Here is a 19,223-nt window from a genome sequence, read left to right on the forward strand (position 1 = left end):
TACTACTATTTATGGCAACTTTATAACTCTTTTCTTTTAATCTTATACGATCCTTAACTTCTTCAGGAGGATGCTGTTGGTGGGTCTGTGTGGGATCCTTACTGTGACAGAAGCAGGTTGGGATTCCCCCGTACTCGGCAGGGCAGGGGGTCCTGGCGGGACGGAGTGGCATGAACCACTCCGGCGTTGTCCCGCCCCGAAGGTGCAGAATCTTCCCCATGTGCAGGGGCTAGGCCGGCGCCGGAGTGGTTTGCGCCCCGCCGGCCGGCGTGTAAGACCTTTGGCACCACGCCAGCCGGGGCCGAAGGGACTCCGCCAGCCGGCGCGGGTCCACGCATGTGAGGGGGCATCAGCAGCTGCTGACACAGAGGCTGACACTGCTGCTGTGTAGGAAAAGAGTGCCCCCACGACACAGGCCCGCCTGCGGATCGGTGGGCCCCGATCGCGGGCCAGGCCACCGTGGGGGCAACCCCCGGGGCCAGATCGCCCCGCACCCCCCCCCCCCCCCCCCCCCCAGGACCCCGAAGCCCACCCGCGCTGCCAGGTCCCGCTGGAAAAGGACCTAGTGTGATCTACACCGGCCGGACTGGCAAAGAACCAGCTGGACTTCGGCCCATCGCGAGCCGGAGAATCGCCGGGGGGGGGGGGGGGGGGGGGGGGGGGGTGGGGGGCGCTGCGAGTGGCCAGTGACCGGCGCGGCGCGATTCCCGCCCCCACCGAATCTCCGGTGCCGGAGAATTCGGCGGCCAGTGGGGCGGGATTCATGCCCCCCCCGGCAACTCTCCGACTCGGCAGGGGATCAGAGAATCCCGCCCGCAATGTTTTTTTTCACAACTGGGATGAATTTACAGCAACAGGTTTGCAACTTCCACAGTTGACAACCATCAAGATAATTCTGCCTTGGATGCTGTTATTCATTTAAACTGATCACAGGAATATCAACATTTCTAAGTGAAAGTGGCTTCAGGATTACAGCAATATAAAACTTCCAAGAAATTTACAAGGTACTCAGTCAGTATTGATTTTTTTTTATCCTTGGGAACTGCATTCATTTCTTGTTTGAGAAGCTGAGATGACAAAATTTCCCCGAGGCACTACACCCGCCTCAGGGAGGAATGATGGTAGGATGGAGTTGGGTCCACTGACCATGACGGCACAGCATAAGTAGTCATGGAGACAATTGAGTGCCAAGGCAGGCTGGTTAGATGTTTATGTTTTACAAGGCTTTAGGCCCACTAGCCCTGACTTATCACCCCTCACCATACTCTCCATACATACTCGTGCCTCTGCCAACACTTATGACCTCATATCCCCCCCCCCCACTACTACTTTCATGTCCCCTCATACTACTATTACAACTCAAACCCCCAACAACCCCACATGATGCTTTATGTCCTGTATGCCTACTCCATAGTCAGTCAGTCAGTATCCACCATGGGCAGACCTCAGAAGCCATGTGGAGATGGAAACAAAACTTTTAAAAACAACCAACACAGCTCTCACTTTTAGAAACAATAGTAAAACAAACTCTTATCCATAAAAGCAAAGCTGTTAAATCTCAAGTGGTTAATCCCTTGAAAAGCAAATGACCTTCTGTTCATACCCCAATCCTTTAATTGTCTCTTCAAGCTATCAATCAAATTGTGAACTCAGAACCTCCTGAAGTAATTGCAGCTTTTGAAAATTAGCCAAATATAATGAGTAGCTCTAAGGGAAATGTTAACAAAGAACTGTATTGATGCGACACCAACTGGCTTGTTAATCAAAGCAATTCAGCAAAGTTTATTTGGTTAAATAAACCAAATAATTGGTTTATTGGCAGCTGCAGCCAGTATTTTAACACTATTTCTCTATCTAGGTTGTTTCTTCTTATATTCAGTCACCCTCCAGAAGAGATTTTACTCTGCGCTGGACGCAAGATGGAGGGTCAAGTTCCACTTCTTATGGATGCCTGGTCAGCCCTCAACAATGGCTAAGATACTGATCCAGATGCGTAACTTAAGTTTTAAGACGGTGCAGAAAGATCGATTCAGTCCAGGGTGAGAAGGTAAGAAATAGGGCTTTGATATTTTATAAACAAACTTATTAAAACAATGTTTAATTTTTTACTTCACCATTCTAACACTAACAGATTGCATGCAGTTTCTTAATCTTTACAGTACTTCCCTTAAAAACACTTTTCATGAAAATACAGCTCTCGTTCCATTTACAGATACAGGCAAAGGCACTACTTGCATTGAGGAAGCAATCTTTCTTCTGTTAGGGACATTTGTTGAGAACCCTTTTGCAAAGCTTTCTTGCTTTGGCATTTTTCGTGACCTCTTCAATGGCTGCTGACATCCTCCCCTCTCTGCCGGTTCCCAATAAATTCTCTCTCGCTAAGCTCCACCCTGTTTTGTGGAGGACCAAACTGGGTTTGTAAACGGGAGACAGCTGGCGGCCAACATAATAAGGCTGCTTGACATGATTATGATGCCCCGGGAGAGTAGGGAGGTAGAGATAATGGTAACCATGGATGCTGAAAAGGCTCTTGACCGGGTCGAATGGGATTATCTGTGGGAGGTACTAGGACGGTTCGGGTTCGGGGGGTTCATCGACTGGGTTAGGCTATTGTATCAGGCTCCGGAGGAGAGTATAAGGACAAACAGGACGACATCGGACTACTTTAGACTGCACCGTGGGACAAGACAGGTTTGCCCTCTCTCCCCACTGCTGTTTGCGCTGGCCATAGAGCTGCTGGCAATTGCACTGAGAGCTTCTAGGGGCTGGAAAGGGCTGGTCCAGAGGAGGAGGAGGAGAAGAGTGGAACATAGAGTCTCGTTATACGCGGATGATCTGCTGTTATATGTATTGGACCCAATGGTGGGGACGGACGGTATTATGGAAAACCTGAGGGAATTTGGCCGGTTCTCCGGATACAAACTGAACATGGCTAAGAGTGAGTTGTTTGTAACTCAGGCGAGGGGGCAAGTGAGTAGGCTGAAGGGGTTGAAGTTCAGGCTAGTGGGGGAGTTTCCGATATTTGGGGATTCAGGTGTCACGGGACTGGGGCAGGTTGCATAAGCTCAACATATCCCGACTGGTGGAACGAGATAGGGAGGAGGTCCGGAGTTGGGATGCGCTCCCGCTGTCATTGGCGGGGAGGGTGCAGACTTTTAAGATGACTATTCTCCCGCGGTTCTTGTTTCTTTTTCAGTGTCTCCCCATCTTTATCCCGCGGTCCTTTTTTAAGAGGCTGATAAAATTATTCTGGGATTTGTATGGGCAGCGAAGTCCCTGCGGGTGAAGAGGGTGAAGCTTGAAAGGAGAAGGGGGGCTGGCATTGATGAACTTCAGCAACTATTACTGGGTGGCCAACATAGCGATGCTAAGGAAATGGATGGTGGGTGCGGGGTTGGTTTGGGAGCGGATGGAGGCTGCTTCGTGCAGGGGCTCTAGCTTAGCAGCCCTGGTCACGGCGCCTCTGCCGCTTCCGCCGGCACGGTACTCCACCAGCCCGATAGTGGTGGTGGCTCTTCGGATCTGGGGCCAGTGGAGGAGGCATGTAGGGGAGATAAGAGCATTGGTATGGACCCCAATATGCGGCAACCACTGATTTGCCCCAGGAAACATCGATGGGAGGTATCAACTGTGGAGGAGGGCGGGGATTGTGAGGATGGGGGATCTGTCCCTGGAAGGGAGCTTTCCGAGCATGAGGGCGCTGGAGGAGAAGTTTGGGCTGGTGAGAGGGAACGACTTTAGATACCAGCAGGTGAGGGATTTTGTACGCAGACTGGTGCCGTCCTTCTCACATCTCCCGCTGAAGGGGAGGCAGGACAGGGTAGTTTCTAGGGGAGAGGTGGGAGAGGGTAGAGTTTCAGACGTCTACAAGGAACTAATGGGAGCTGAGGATACGCAGACCGAGGACCTGATGCTTAAGTGGGAGGAGGAGCTCGGTGGGGGGAGCTGGAGGACGGTATTTGGGCAGAAGCCCTGAGCAGAGTATACAGGACCGCAACATGTGCCAAGCTCAGCCTGATCCAATATAAGGTCGTGCACCGGGCCCACATGACGGTGGCCCGGATGAGCAGATTCCTCGGGCTGGAGGACAAGTGTGCTAGATGCGTCGGAGGGCCGGCTAACCGTGTACACATGTTCTGGTCGTGCCCTAAACTCACGGGGTATTGGCAGGGATTCACAAATGTCATGTCCCGGGTATTGAAAACTGGGGTGGTAATGAGCCTGGAGGTGGCAATCTTTGGGGTTTCGGAGGACTCCCAGGAGTCCAGGAAGAGACAGAGACTGACGTTCTGGCGTTTGCTTCCCTGATAGCCCGGCGACGAATACTGTTGGCATGGCAAGCCCCTGAGGGCTGAGGTATGGCTATCAGACATGGCGAGCTTTCTTGGCCGAGAGGAAGTCAAGTTCGCCTTGAGAGGTTCGCCCAAAGGTGGCAGCCATTTATTGACTTCTTCGCAGAGGAGTAAGCGTCAGTGGGGGTGGGCAAGGGTAGTGTAGAGTAGAGCAGGGGGATATTGAGGCAGGTCCGTGCGTGAACAGAGCCGTGGTTTGCACTATGTTTAATTTGTAATTTGTGTCTTGACTTTTTTTTTGTACTGTACAATGTCACTTTTTCTATATGCCTAAAATACCTCAATAAAATTGTTTGTTTAAAAAAAAACTTTGTTGAAATCTTCCAATGGCTGGAGTTGCCCGATATCTGCAGCAAAAGAGGAAGGGCACAGTGCAACATTGGCGTATTCAGGGAGGCCATGCCCCCCTTTTCACTGCACTGGTAGGTTTAAAAGGGCCAGTAAACCTAACAGGCCAGGGAAAAGAGCCCCCAGCCCAATTGGGAACCTCGAAGAAAGACCAGCTGGACTGGGGGATGCCCCAGCAATTGGGGTGGGGTCATTGCCACAAGGCTAGCTATTGCCACACTTGGGACATAGTGTGCTCATAAAACAGGTCCAAACTGCCCCCCAACCAGAACCCACTGGGAGCCATCTCCCAGTTTCTTCTCATGGTGGCAAGCCCTCCTGATTTTTAAAAAATTAATTCAAGGCATCAGAGCTTTGCTGCAGAGGCCAAAATTTCTTGCCCATCCCTAATTGCCCTTGAAGTTAGTAGTGGGCTGCCTTCTTGAACCTTGGCAGTCCATTTGGTGTAGGTACACCCACAGTGCTGTTAAAAAGGAACAGCGATATATTTCCAAGTCAGGATGGTGAATGGTTCGATGGGGAACCTCTGGGTGGTGGGGTTCCCATGCACCTGCTGTCCTTGTCCCAGGTGGTGGTGGTTGAGGGTTTGGAAGATGCTGTCGAAGGAGACTTGGTGAGTTCCTGCAGTTCATTTTGTAGATGGTACACACTGTTGTCACTGTACAGGGGTGATGCAGGGAGTGAATCTTTGTGGAAAGAGGGCCAATCAAGAGGGCTGTTTGTCCTGAATGCTGTCAAGCTTCTGAGTGTTGTTGGGACTGCACTTAACCCAACAAGGGGAGAGCATTCCATCACGCTCCTGACTCGTGCTTTCTAGATTGCACACAGACTTTGGGGAGTCAGCAATTGGAATCCTCACCGCAGAATTCCTAACCTTTGACCTGCACTTGTAGCCACAGTATTTATATGGTTTGTCCAGTTCAGTTTCTGATCAATGGTAACCCCCAGGATGTTAATAGTGGGGGATTCAGCATTGGTAATATCACAATGTCAGGGGGCGGTGGTTGGATCCTCTCTTGTTAGAGATAGTCATTGTCTGGCACTTGTGTGGTACAAATGTTACTTCAGAGTTTTATAACACTTTAAGGCACACGTGAGATGCAACATGGTTGAGATATATTTTTACTTCAGTAAATCCAAACAGATTTAAGTATATGCATCAGTTTTACTAAATTTTTTGAATGGTTTGGTCTTTTACTGTGCTGCAAGTGTTTTTTGTTTTGCTGACTTGCTAAATGATAAGAAAGTAAATGATTTAATTGTTTGTCCAGCGAGTCAGTCACCTTGGGAACTAGAAACCTTGCAACATTATTTGTCTATTAGGTCGTTTTGGAGTTGCTTTTTAAAACATTAGTAATCAGTAACAAAATAGTTACATGTTGAGGACTGTCTTGATGTGGTGAATAAAGTTCTTTTCGTTTGGGGACTGCGCCATTAGAGTTTTTGAAACTGACAACAAATAAAAAGTCCCAGAGTTAGCACAACTTAAAAAATCTGCAGATTCTAAATATCTGTCGTTTTGTTGTGATGATGCAGTAACCCAAATTCGAAAAAGATTCAGATGAGCTACTTTTAGAACTAAAATTAATAGCCAAGAAAAATGGCAAAATAATTGTGAGAGCTTTGTGAAGAGTTAGATATGTATAATTATTGGGAGGATTCTAAAGAAACAAGGTTTGATCCAATTTTATCCATGGGCAGGATTGTTTCTTGAAGTACTCATTTCACTCATCTGGCTCTGTTAGAAATAAGTTACATACATATGTTTGGATCTGGTGTAAAAATTCACTCAGGCAAAGTTGCTGTGACAACATGCACATTTCATGCATGTTATCGCCTGGAGTTTTGGATCATAATGGTGGAGGCTCCAACATTCTTTCCATCATATGGCTGACCAGGAAGCACTCCCACTCTCATCCCTGCCATTGTGTTGGAAGAATTTGCAGACTGATACTCAATCTGATGGGTGCATTATGAAAGTACCTTCCTTGCTCATCAAGTCAGTGGTGAAATGAAATGAAAATCACTTATTGTCACGAGTAAGCTTCAATGAAGTTTCTGTGAAAAGCCCCTTGTCGCCACATTCCGGCGCCTGTCCGGGAAGGCTGGTACGGGAATCGAACCGTGCTGCTGGCCTGCTTTAAAAGCCAGGGATTTAGCCCAGTGAGCTAAACCAGCCCCTGGTGGGACTCAAGCCTGGAGCTTCTGGAGGCAAGTTTGTTGCCCACTGTGCCTCAAGACCTCTCCATAATAATGTTTATCTCTCATAAATTTGCTCACTGACACTGAATTTGAAAAACAGTTCGCAAAGCATATGGAGGTGATGAGGAAGGAGATGATGACATTCTTGTAGGTGCTGGTGGAGGAGGTGATTGCCCCGATGAAGGTGCCATTGTCGAGGACATCGGCCGAGGTGTGGGAGCAGGGTGAGAAACTGAAGGGAGTGGAGGAGGCCTTCACAGTAATCAGCTCACCTCGATGGGTGAGGAGCTGCATAGGGTGGTCGAAGCCAATAAGGGTCTGCGAGTCATGGTGGAGGACCTGGAAAACAGCTATAGGCGGCAAAATCTGAGGATCGTGGGCCTGCCCGAAGTTGTGGAGGGCCCAAGGCCGATGGAGTACTTTTCCGAGATGTTGGCGGAGCTTCTGGGGGAATGGGAAGATCCCTCCCGGTATGAACTGGATCGGGCTCAAAGGTCGTTGAGGCCTAAACCAAAGGTGAATGAGCTGCCAAGAGTGGCGTTTATTTGTTTGCGTAGGTACCATGTGAATGAGAAGGTCCTGAGTTGGGCAAAGCAGAAGTGGGAAGGCAGCACGGTAGCAGTGGTTAGCACTGTGGCTTCACAGCGCCAGGTTCCCAGGTTCGATTCCTGGCTTGTGTCACTATGCGCAGTCTGCACGTTCTCCCCGTGTCTGCGTGGGTTTCCTCCAGGTGCTCCGTTTTCCTCCCACAAGTCCCAAAAGACGTGCTGTTGGGTAATTTGGACGTTCTGAATTCTCCCTCGGTGTACCTGAACAGGAGCCGGAATGTGGCTACGAGGGGCTTTTCACAGTAACTTCATTGCAGTGTTAATGTAAAGCTACTTGTGACAATAAAGATTGTAAAAATATAGGTGCAGTGGGATGGAGCTAGTATACGTATGTCGAGGAGGAGGGCGGCCTTTGGCCAAGTGAAGATGGCACTGTATAATAGTGGTGTGCGGTTCGGCGTAGTGTGCCCAGCTAAGTTGAGGGTCACCTGAAACTCCAAAGACTTTTATTTCAAGACGGTGCAAGAGGCGGAGGCGTTTGTGAAGGTAGAAGGACTGGGGCAGAAGTGAGAAATGGAACTGTGAACTGGTTTTGGATTGAGCGTAGGGGGGGGGGGGGGGATGGAAGAGTGTGTATAGTTCTATATTTTATTTCAGGTTGTTATACGTGTTAAATGAGATGAAATTGCCTATTTGGATGAAGTAGGAGTTGGGATTTTTTGCAATGACCATTTCTAGAGCATGGGATTGGTTTGTTTGAAGGGGATTTCTTTGTTTCCCTGGGACTGGGTGGGAGTGGGGCCTGGGCAGGGGCCTCCACACTTGCAAGCTCCAGGAGACGATACTGGGTGAGGTGTTTTAAAGAGGACAGTGATGGGAGGGTTCTGGAAGACAGGGGGAGAGGTTTGATGGTAACAATGGGATGGGGCGCATGCTGGCAGGCCAACTTTGGAGGGAGGTGGCGGCGAGGGAAATTATCCAGGTGCGGGATAGGAGGGGATTAAAAAGGTGTTTAAGGAGTTTTATGAAAATTTGTACAGGTCGGAGCCACCGGATAAGGATATGGGGATGTGGGAGTTCCTGGACGGATTGGAGTATCCGAAGCTGGTGGAAGAAGGCAGGGTCACATTTGAGAGGTCGGTGGGGGAACAGGAGGTAAGGAGGCAATTGGGAGGATGCAATCGAGGAAGGTGGCAGGACCAGATGGGTTCCCAGTGGAGCATTATAAGAAATTTAGGATAAATTGGCGCTGCTGATGGTGGGAATGTTTGAGGAGGTGATACGGAATGGGATGCTACCACAAACATGGGGCAGGCCTCAATCTCCTTGTTGTTAAAGAAAGATAAGGACCCGATGGAGTGCGGGTCATACAGGCCTATGACCGCTACTGAATTTGACGCAAAGATACTGCCAAAGGTTCTGGCGGCTAGGAGAGCCCTCCGAAGGTGATAGGTGAGGATCAGACGGCTGCTATTCTCAAATATTAGGAGGGTATTAAATGTAATCATGACGTCGGCTGAGGGAAAGGAGACGGAGGTGGTGGTTGCGCTGGAGCGGAAAAGGCATTTGATCGAGTAGACTGGGGGTATTTGATTGCGGTTCTTGAGAGGTTTGGGATCGGGCCAAGGTTCCCGGAGTGGGTACGGCTATTTTTATAAGGAACCAAGCCAAGACTGAGTGCCCACACAAACAAAATGAGTTTGGGGTATTTTGCCCTGCTCCGGGGGACCAGGCAGAGGTGTATTATGTCCCTCTGTTATTTGCAATAGCGACCAGAGTCTTTGACCATCGCTTTAAGGAGCTGGGGACTGTGAAAGGGAAAAGCCCAGGGGGTGGGGGGGAACATAGGGTGTCTCTGTACACAGACGATTTATTGTGACATGTGTCAGAGCCTGGTGTGTCGGTGGGGGATATAATGGAACTTCTCCAAAAGTCTCCGAAGTAGGGCAGCACGGTAGCACAAATGGATAGCACTGTGCTTCACAGCGCCAGGGTCCTAGGTTCGATTTCCCCTCTGGGTCACTGCCTGTGCAGAGTCTGCATGTTCTCCCCATGTCATCATGCGTTTCCTCCGGGTGCTCAGGTTTCACAGTCCAAAGATGTGCAGGTTAGGTGGATTGGCCAAGATGAATTGCCCTTAGTGACCAAAAAGGTTAGGAGGGATTATTGGATTACAGGGATAAAATGGAAGTGAGGGCCTAAGTGGATCGGTGCAGATTCGATGGGCCGAATGGCCTCCTTCTGCACTGTATGTTCTGTGTTCTATGTTTTGGGCCTTTTTCAGGATATAAATTAAAGAGTGAATATTTTGTGCTGTCCTGGCCGGAAGTGGAGTGGGAAGGCTGCCATTTAATAATAATCTTTACCAGTGTACAAGTAAACTTACATTAACACTATAATGAAGTTACTGTGAAATTTCATAGGGCGGCAACCCAATTCAGGTATTTGGGGGTACAGGTGGGAGGTGGGGGGGAAGACTTCGGAGGTACAATTTTACTAGCTTTGTGGGGAGGGTGAAAGCGGATTTGGCAAGATGGGATAGTCTCCCTCTCTGTCACTGGAGGGTCCGGTACAGGCGATTAAAATGAATGTGTTGCTGCGATTTCTGTTTCCACTTCAGTGCCTGCCGATCTTTTTGCCGAAGACATTTTTAAGGGAGTGGACAAGTTAATCACATTTGTTTATTTTGGGGGGAGGGCTGGTAGCCGGGTTAGGAAGGTAGTTTCCCAAATTTATTATAATACAATTGGGCGGTGAAAGCTTAAAAGGTGAGGAGTTGGGTTGGAAGGAGGGAGTCCCAGTGGGTTAGAATGGAGGGTCTGAGTGGAAGGTCGACATTAGTAACAGTGCCACTCCCAATGGCCCCAGGCAAGTACTCTGGGAGTCCAGTGGTGGTGGCAACACTGAAGATTTGGAGGCAGTTGAGATAGCACTTTAAGCTGGGGGCTGGGTCAGGGGTGGTGCCGATTAGGGGGAACCATAGGTTTGAGCCAGGGAAGCTGGATGGGAGATTTCAAAGATGGGACGAGAGGTGGGGTCAGGGCATTAAAAGACCTGTTCCTGGGGGGAAGTTTTGCGAGGTTGGAAGAGTTGTGAGAGAAGTATGGACTGGGGCAAGGGAAAGGGTTTAGCTACTTGCAGCTCACGAGGGCAAGGATGAGCTGACTCTTTGAAGGAGTGGAGGATGTATGCGAGCAGTATGGGAGGAGCCCTGCAAACCACGTACACATGTTTTGGTCCTGCCCGAAGCTGGAGAAGTATTAGAGGGACGATTTCAGGGTCATCTCGGGGGTAGTGCACATTGACTTGGAACCAGGGTCCCTTGAAGCCATTTTCGGGGTGTCGGGTCGGCCCGGGCTGCAGACGGATGCGGGGGCAGATGTTTTAGCCTTCGCCTCACTGATTGCCTGAAGACGGGTCCTGTTGGGGTGGAGGTCAGCTCCTCCGCTCTGTGCCTCGGCTTGGCGGGGGGGAACCACTTGAATTTCTGACTCTTGAGAAGGAGAAATTTGAGTTGAGGGGGATGAATGAACAATTCTAAAATTCATGGGAACTGTATATTAGGCACTTTTGAGAATTGGTTGTTATTGATAATTTGGGAGGGGGGGGGGGTTACTGATTGACTATTAATGTTTTGACTGTTAATGCTTTTACCTGGAATGTATGGATGGTTGTTTTGGTCTGTAAATTGAATGGGGTGCTTTTTTTGTTTGGGAGATTGTTATTGTATATGTTTTGTTTGGTTTATTTTGTTGTTTATTTGATGAAAATATTGAAAATGAGGAGAATAAAAAGATTTTTAAAAAAAATCTATTAGTGCTTGGGGAAAATATAGCATTCACCCTCAGGAGTTTTCATACTCCTTCTCAAATTTTAATTTATCTTAAAACCATTAATTTTACTTAATTGTTGTACTTAGAAAGTTACTCTTTACATTATTGTTGGTATCCTGAAGCTACATTATTGTTGGTATCCTGAAGCTCCACCTATGTATTTCATAAGAACATAAGATTCTAGAGCTGGAGTAGGCCATTTGGCCCTTCAAACTACTCTACCATCCAACAAGATCATGACTGATTATCTAGGGGATGCTGGTACGGGAATTGAACCGTGCTGCTGGCCTGCCTTGGTCTGCTTTAAAAGCCAGCTCTTTAGCCCTGTGCTAAACCAGCCCCTATATCCCTTAATATCCAAATATTAATTGCACTCAGCTCTCCGGGTTGGAGAATTAAAAAAAAAAGTCACAATCCCTTGAGTGAAGACATTTTGCAAATTTTAGTCTTAAAAGCCTGACCTCCTATTTGGAGATTGTGCCCACATGAGCCTCGCCAGAGGAAACATTTCCCCAGCATCTACCCTATCAACCCCCACGTGAATTTTATACATTTCAATTAGAGCGGCTCTCATTCTTCAAAATGTGAGGAAATATCGGCCTATTCTATTCTATCTCCTCACAGGACAATCATTTCTTCCAGAAATCACTCTGGTGAAATGTTGTTGCATTCCCTCTAGGCCTTCCCTTAGATAAGGAGTGTAAACTGCCCACAGTACTCCAGTGTGACCTTATCAATGCCCTGTATAACTTTAGCAAGATTTCTTTCCTTTGAAATCCTAATCTCTTTTAACAAAGCTAACAAGCCATTTGCCTGTCTTTAATTGAAAAAAAAAAATCACCTTGTGCAACAAGAGAAGATCTACTATTACACATATACAGAACATTTGGAAAGACATTTCTCACCTGTTTCTGTAGAAATTCTTGTTCTGGTGCTCCTTTTTTCAAATATCATGGCAATAGATTTGCCTTGAAGTAAAGGGAGTGTCTGTTGTAATCCAGAACATTAGAACAAAAGCCGGATAAGAATAAAAGCAAGATAAGAACAGAAACTTTTACAATAGCTACAAGATCTCTGGCAACATCAGCAAACATTTTGCCAGTACATTGCATTAATAATTACTGAACCCAAAGACCAGAAGATTCTGAGAGGGAAAGGGTGAAACCAAGAGAAGAATCCCACTCTATTTTATAGTTCTGATCTCTGCATTGAATTATACTGGAGTGGGCAACAGAAACTGATTTCATTCATGAAGGCGGTTTTTCCTAAGGCTCAAGGCATCATAGTTAATTTCCTGGGCGTCCTCTGATTTGTTCTTATTTTATCTTGACCAGACCCTGAAGTTGGTCTATCGGATAACCGATTCAGATCTGATCAATATTGGCAGAGTATGGCCTGACTGGCGGAGGATGTATGCCTGAAAGGCACCATTGGGAAGGAGGATATACTCAAAAGGACGGAAGACTTTAGTGAATCCACATATGAAAGAAAATCAGTGATGTTATGATCCTTCCTGTTACCTCGCCTTTGTCTTTTATTCTCATTTTCAGATCAGCTGCCGTCCACAATAGTTGCTTGATTTCTTCACCATTAAAATCCTTCAAAGTTAACAGGTGTCGCCCTTTCAGAGCAGTAGCACCCAGCATAACTTGGCCACATCTGCAATTAGAACCCAACAAATTGTTAAATTCAGAGTTATATATTTTTTTTAAGTATTTTTATTCAGACATTTATAATTTTAACAACATATCAGAAGAGCAAGGTGAACTAGGGGCTGGTTTAGCTCACTGGGCTAAATCGCTGGCTTTAAAGCAGACCAAGCAGGCCAGCAGCACGGTTCAATTCCTGTACCAGCCTCCCCGGACAGGCACCGGAATGTGGTGACTAGGGGCTTCTCACAGTAACTTCATTGAAGCCTACTCGTGACAATAAGCGATTTTCATTTTTCAACAACCTGCCCCACAATGCTGACAGCTTAATTTTTCCCAAACAAGTCAATAAACGGCTGCCACCTCCGGGCAAACCCTTGCATCGATCCCCTGAGGGCGAACTTAATCTTCTCGAGCCGGAGAAACCCAGCTATGTCACTAACCTATACCCCGATTTCTGGACTTCAGAGTCCCTCCATGCCAATAAAATGCCTCTCCAGGCTACCAGGGAGGCAAAGGCCATATCAGCCTCTTCTCACCCCCTGGACACCCGGGTCTTCTGACACACCAAATATCGTGATGTGGAGATGCCGGCGTTGGACTGGGGTGAGCACAGTAAGAAGTCTTACAACACCAGGTTAAAGTCCAACAGGTTTGTTTCAAACACGAGCTTTCGGAGCGCAGCTCCTTCCTCAGGTGAATGAAGAGATATGTCTTCATTCACCTGAGGAAGGAGCAGTGCTCCGAAAGCTCGTGTTTGAAACAAACCTGTTGGACTTTAACCCGGTGTTCTAAGACTTCTTACTGTGCACACCAAATATCGCCACCTCTGGACTCGAGACCATCCTTACCTTCAGTACCTCTGACATGATGTCAGCAACTAAGCCTGGCACATGACAAGGATGCATTGACTCACCTCAGGGCGTCCTCTGACAACCCAATCTCCAGCTCCCCACACAGCTCTTCCTCCCACTTTCGCTTCGCCTCCTCTATTGAGGCTCCCTCCAACTCCAGAAGCTCCTTATAAATCTCCGATATTTCCCCCTCCCCACTCACATTTTCGACATTACCTTATCCTGTAGCCCCTGCGGCTGCATGTGTGGGAAGTCAAAACCCAAAACCCTCGCCTGTAGGGGTAATGGAACCCATTCCCACCAGGCAGCTCAAATCCCTCCAATTCCTCCAACACAGAAAGCCCCCAACTATAAACAAATCCCCAAACCGCTCAGTCCCCACCCGCTGCCACCTCCATCCAGCCCCCAATGGAGCAAACTGGTGGTTGCCAGATACCGGTGCCCACACCGACACCCCCTCCAGCTGTTGCAACTGTCCCCACACCCTCGGGGCCGCCACTACTGCCAGGCTGGTGGATGTACCCTGCTGGTGAGAATGGCAGAGGCGCCGTTAACATTGGCCCCAAACTCATGTCCCTACACGAGGCCGCCTCCACCCGCTCCCATACCGACCCCTCCCCCACTTCCTGACCATTGCTATGTTTGCCTCCCAATAATCATTTATAAAGTTCAGAAGGGCCACCCCCCCCTCAACCCGTGGGGATTTATCCGTCCACGCGAACCTAGAAATCACCGCATTCACCCTCTTAAAAATAGGCAGGCTCTGAAATATAAACAAAAGCCTCGGGAGTACCACACCGTCTGCACCCTCCCCGCCAATGCCAACGGGAGCACATCCCACCTTCTAAAGTCTCCCTTCATCTGCTCCACCAACCAAATCAGATTCAGCTTGTGCTGCTGCTCCCACCTGTGCACCACCTGGATGCCCAAATACCAAAAGCTACCCCCCCACCACCTTGAATGGCATCTCCCTCAATCTCTTCTCCTGCCACCTCGCCTGGATCAGAAAGACCTTGCTTTTTCCCCCATGTTCAATCTATACCCCAGAAACTGGCCGAATTCCTTTGGGATCCCCATAATCCCTCCCCCGGAGCAGGTCCGAAATGTACAAAAGCAGGTCGTCCACATATAGAGACACCACGTGCTGTACCCCCCACCGTCTTATCCCCTGCCAGTCCTTTGATGCTCTCAGCGCCACTCTTTCAACAGCCCCGCCTTGGGGGCTTCTGAGTACCTCCTGTCCACCTGCAGGATCTCCTCCACGAACCTTTCCATCTCTGCCATCTCTCTATGTGCCCGTATCGATATAAACACCCCTCTCACCATTGCCTTCAAAACCTCCCGTACCCTGGCTGCCGAAACTTCCCCCATATCATTTATCTCCACATACCCCCGAATGGCCACCTCACCCACTCACATACCTCTTCCTCCGCCAACAGCCCCACATCTAACCTCAATTGCGGGTGCTGCTGACCCCCCCCTTACTCGCCCACAAGTCAACCCAATATGGGGCGTGATCTGACACTACTACTGTATCGCATTAAAGAAGTCAATTTGGGAGTAGACCTTATGCACATGGGAAAAGAAAGAAAATTCCTTCAGTCTCCCAAACCTCCACGGATCCTCCCCTCCCACGTGTTCCATAAACCCCCTTAGCTCCTGTGCTGCCACCAACAACCTCCCTGACCTCGAGCCCGACCAATCCAGCCTTGGATCCAGAACTGCATTAAAATCCACCCCCCAAAATCAACCGATGCAAGTCCAGATTGGGTATCTTTCCCCCATACCCATCTCATAAACTCTGCATCATCCTAGTTCGGAACATAGATATTCACCAACACCACCGGCATCTCTTCCAGTTTCCCACTCACCATAACATACCTCCCCCCTGAGTTCACCTCTATATTTCCCACTTCGAACGCCACCTGCTTGTTAATCAAAATCGCCATTCCCCTCATTTTAGAATTTTACCCCGAATGAAATAACTACCCACCCTCTCCTCAGCCTAGTCTGATCCATCACCTTCAGGTGTGTCTCCTGTAGCATAGCCACGTCCGCCTTCAAACTTTTCAAATGTGCAAACACACGGACTCTCTTTACTGGCCCATTCAATCCTTGCACGTTCCATGTGATCAGGCTATTCAGCGGGCACCCTACCTACCTACCTCCCCCCCCCCCCCCCCCCCCCGATCAACAATAGCCCCTCCTGGGCCAGCCTCCATCCCGCACCACCTCATGCCCACCCTTGGGCGCCCACCGTCATCTACCCTCCCCATGCCACCTTTTAGAAACCCCTCTCCTCACAGCAGTTCCCTCCTCCCACCACAAAATAACAACCCCGACCCCCATCAATTCATTACCCACCTCCTCACCCCCCACTATGCTTCCGTGAGCTAGCTCGCCCAGGCAACCCATGGCGCCTAGTCTCCTACTCCCCACTAATTCCCCTCCCCTCGTTCAACCATCCTCCCAGTACAACCTTCACAACCCCCACCAAACACAAAGAAAAGAGCAGCACACCATCCCTCATCAAGAAAAAACAAACCCAAAACAAAACAATGGCCCCAAACACAGTGTAAAAGTGATCCAGACAAACCCCAAAGGAACAGAACAGGGACATCCAACGTTCAATGTCCTCCTTCTCCTGCCAGTAATCCATCTCCTGCGTCTCAAAGTAGAGTTCCCGACTTTTATAGGTCACCCACATGCCCGCCGGGTACAACATTCCAAATTTCACCCCCTTCTTAAAAGCAGGCCGCCTTCATCTTATTAAAGCTCGCTCTCCTCTTGGCCAGCTCCGCACCCAGGTCCTGATACATGTGAAGTTCACTGCCCAAGTGCAGCGTTTCGTCTGCCTGGCCCACCTCTTTATACTAAAAGCACTACCATCTCTCTTGGGGGCTCATTTCCTGTGGCTTCCTCATTAGTGCCCTGTGCGCCCGGTCCACTTCCAAGCACTGTGCAAATGCTTCCTCTCCCACCAGCTTCTCAAACATCTGCACCACATACGCAACGCGTCTGCTCCCTCGCTTCCATCTAGCAGGCCAACGATCCTCAAGTTCTGCCTGCGCGACTGATTCTCCAGGTCCTCCACTTTCACCTGCAGCCGCCTCTGTTGATCCCGCATCAACCCATCTCCACTGCCATCGAGGCAAGCTGCTCCTCGTGCTCCCCTGCCTCCTCCACCTTCTGGATCGCCTGGCCCTGGGCCTCCAACCTCGCCTCCATGCAGTCGATTCCCGCCTTTATTGGCCAGGTCCTCCGTTCCTCTCCGGGACGAATTTCTCGTTTACAGGTTAACATTCACAATTTTTAAGACATTGTTGGAGGCTAGTCAGCCCATTTGTTGCTGGCACGCAGGACAAAGACTAATCCCACCACCCAGCTCTTGGCTTGTACACCTGTGGGTTGCAGCTTAACTCTGCATTCAAGAGTCTTTGCAATGCTATGAGGATTTCCACCTCCACCACCCTTTCAGGCAGAGTTCCAAATTCCCTTCACCTTTTGGGTGAAAAAGGATTTCTCAACTTCTCTCTAACCTTTCCACCGATGACTTTATGTCTGTGAACCCCTGGTTATTGACCTCTCATAACATAAATATGTCCTTCCTACCCATTCTATCTGGGCCCCTCAATTCTATACACTGTCTCTCGCATTTAATTGGCCTGTGTATTTTGGCATTTTCATCTCCATTTTTTTCTCCCCCAATCACATTTTCATTAAGCCGTTATTACAGCGCAAAACAGAACCAGAATAAAGACTTTTGGGCCTCAGTATAATCTGAAACAGGAGCTCAAAAATTCCAACAATATGATTGATCTTATTCAGGGGTGGGCAAACTACGGCCCGCGGGCCGCATGCGGCCCGCCAAAGATATTTCTGCGGCCCACCAAGTCATTTAAAAAAAAAATAAATTTTTTTTTAAAAAATTTTTTTTTAATTTTAAAAAAAACAATTTTTTTTTAAGGTTAATGGGGGGGGCTGTTGGGTTACTTACTGGTATAGGGTGGATACGTTGACTTGAGTAGGGTGATCATTGCTCGGCACAACGTCGAGGGCCGAAGGGCCTGTTCTGTGCTGTACTGTTCTATATGAGGCGCCCAGAATCATAACCGGGTGAAGTAATTATTTTACTTAATATACTATGCGGCCCTTTGTGAATTGTGAATTTCTGAATGTGGCCCTTGCACGGAAAAGTTTGCCCACCCCTGATCTAATTGATTGACAATGACAATCTCAATTTAAAGATTAAACTGAAAGTTTAAGATGTAAATGCACAATGGACATAATAGATAGTTCCTTGATCGTCATTATTTTAAAAAAGTATACATTTTCAAGAAAGATGAAACAATCATGATCCAGATACTTGGTTCTAAAAGGCCTCAAAAATCCAAACCAGCTATTTAATTTAAAAAGGTCAGCTGCTACCAAAGCACTTTTTCGCGTTTCTCTACAGTTGTCACATGACTCCAGGTATTTCTCACATAAATTTATTTTAATTGCCTTTCAAAAAAAAAAATGAATTGGCAACCTGGTTGTCATTTTCATACAGAAGGAAATCAAATGAAACTGGTTAATCTCCTATATTATCAGATTGCCCCTGTCCCCGCAACATTTGACATGTGATGGCAGTTCTCCAATCAGATCCACCGTTCATTTGCGAGCCAAAATAAAGGGTAGACATAATAGCTGACCCATTGGGCGGTATTCTCCCCCCTCCACGCTGGGTGCGGGAATCGCGAATCGCGCCTCGCCGCCCCGACCCCCGCACGCGATTCTCCCACCCCCCGAAACCAGCACCGCGTGAATCGCGCCAGGCTGCTTGAGAATTGCCGCAAACGGCGAGTGGCGATTCCCGGCCCGGATGGGCCGAGCGGCCACTCCGACACGACAGAGTCCCGCCAGCGCCGTCCACCCCTAGTCGCTGCTGGCGGGAACCCTGCGGGAATGCTTGGGGGGGGGGCCCAAAGAGGTCTGGCCTGCGATCGGAGCCCACCGATCGGCGAGCCGACCTCTCTTTCCCCCCCCCCCCCCCCCCCCCCACCGGTCTACATTCCGCCGCAGCCGGTCCCTGAACACCCATGCAGTATTGCGTCGGGGCCAGCGCGCGTAAGAAGTTCCCCGCACATGTGCAGGATGGTGCGGCCCAACTGCGCATGCGCATGATTGAGCTTCCCCAACTGCACATGCGCGGGTTGGTGTTGCGCCCACTTGCTGCTGTGTAGGGGCGCTGGAGTGGCTTGAACAACTCCAGCGCCGTGCTGGCCCCCTGTGGGGGCCAGAATAGGTCATGCCCGGGCCCTGTTCGCGCCGACGTGAAACGCGACGGCGTTCACGATGGCGCAGGCACTTGGTCCGAGGAGCGGAGAATTGTCCCCATTGTATTTTCTGTAGGAGGCTGTTGGATGGCAATCTGGAAATGGAAAACAAGAGAATT

The 19,223-nt window shown here is 49.0% G+C and overlaps 1 protein-coding gene across 2 annotated transcripts in view; it reads right to left on the minus strand.

Moving 5' to 3' along the window:
• otc (ornithine transcarbamylase) overlaps positions 1–19,223 on the minus strand; it is an 81,600-nt gene that overhangs the window by 57,363 nt on the left and 5,014 nt on the right. For both annotated transcript variants that reach the window (XM_038802136.1, XM_038802137.1), the window contains exons 2-3: positions 12,804–12,942; positions 12,189–12,270 (exon numbers count right to left, since the gene is read on the minus strand). In XM_038802136.1, coding sequence (XP_038658064.1) covers positions 12,189–12,270; positions 12,804–12,942 — 221 coding nt within the window. The remainder of the gene's footprint in view (positions 1–12,188; positions 12,271–12,803; positions 12,943–19,223) is intronic.

Source organism: Scyliorhinus canicula, chromosome 7 (assembly GCF_902713615.1).
Source record: "Scyliorhinus canicula chromosome 7, sScyCan1.1, whole genome shotgun sequence".
Classification (NCBI taxonomy): domain Eukaryota; kingdom Metazoa; phylum Chordata; class Chondrichthyes; order Carcharhiniformes; family Scyliorhinidae; genus Scyliorhinus; species Scyliorhinus canicula.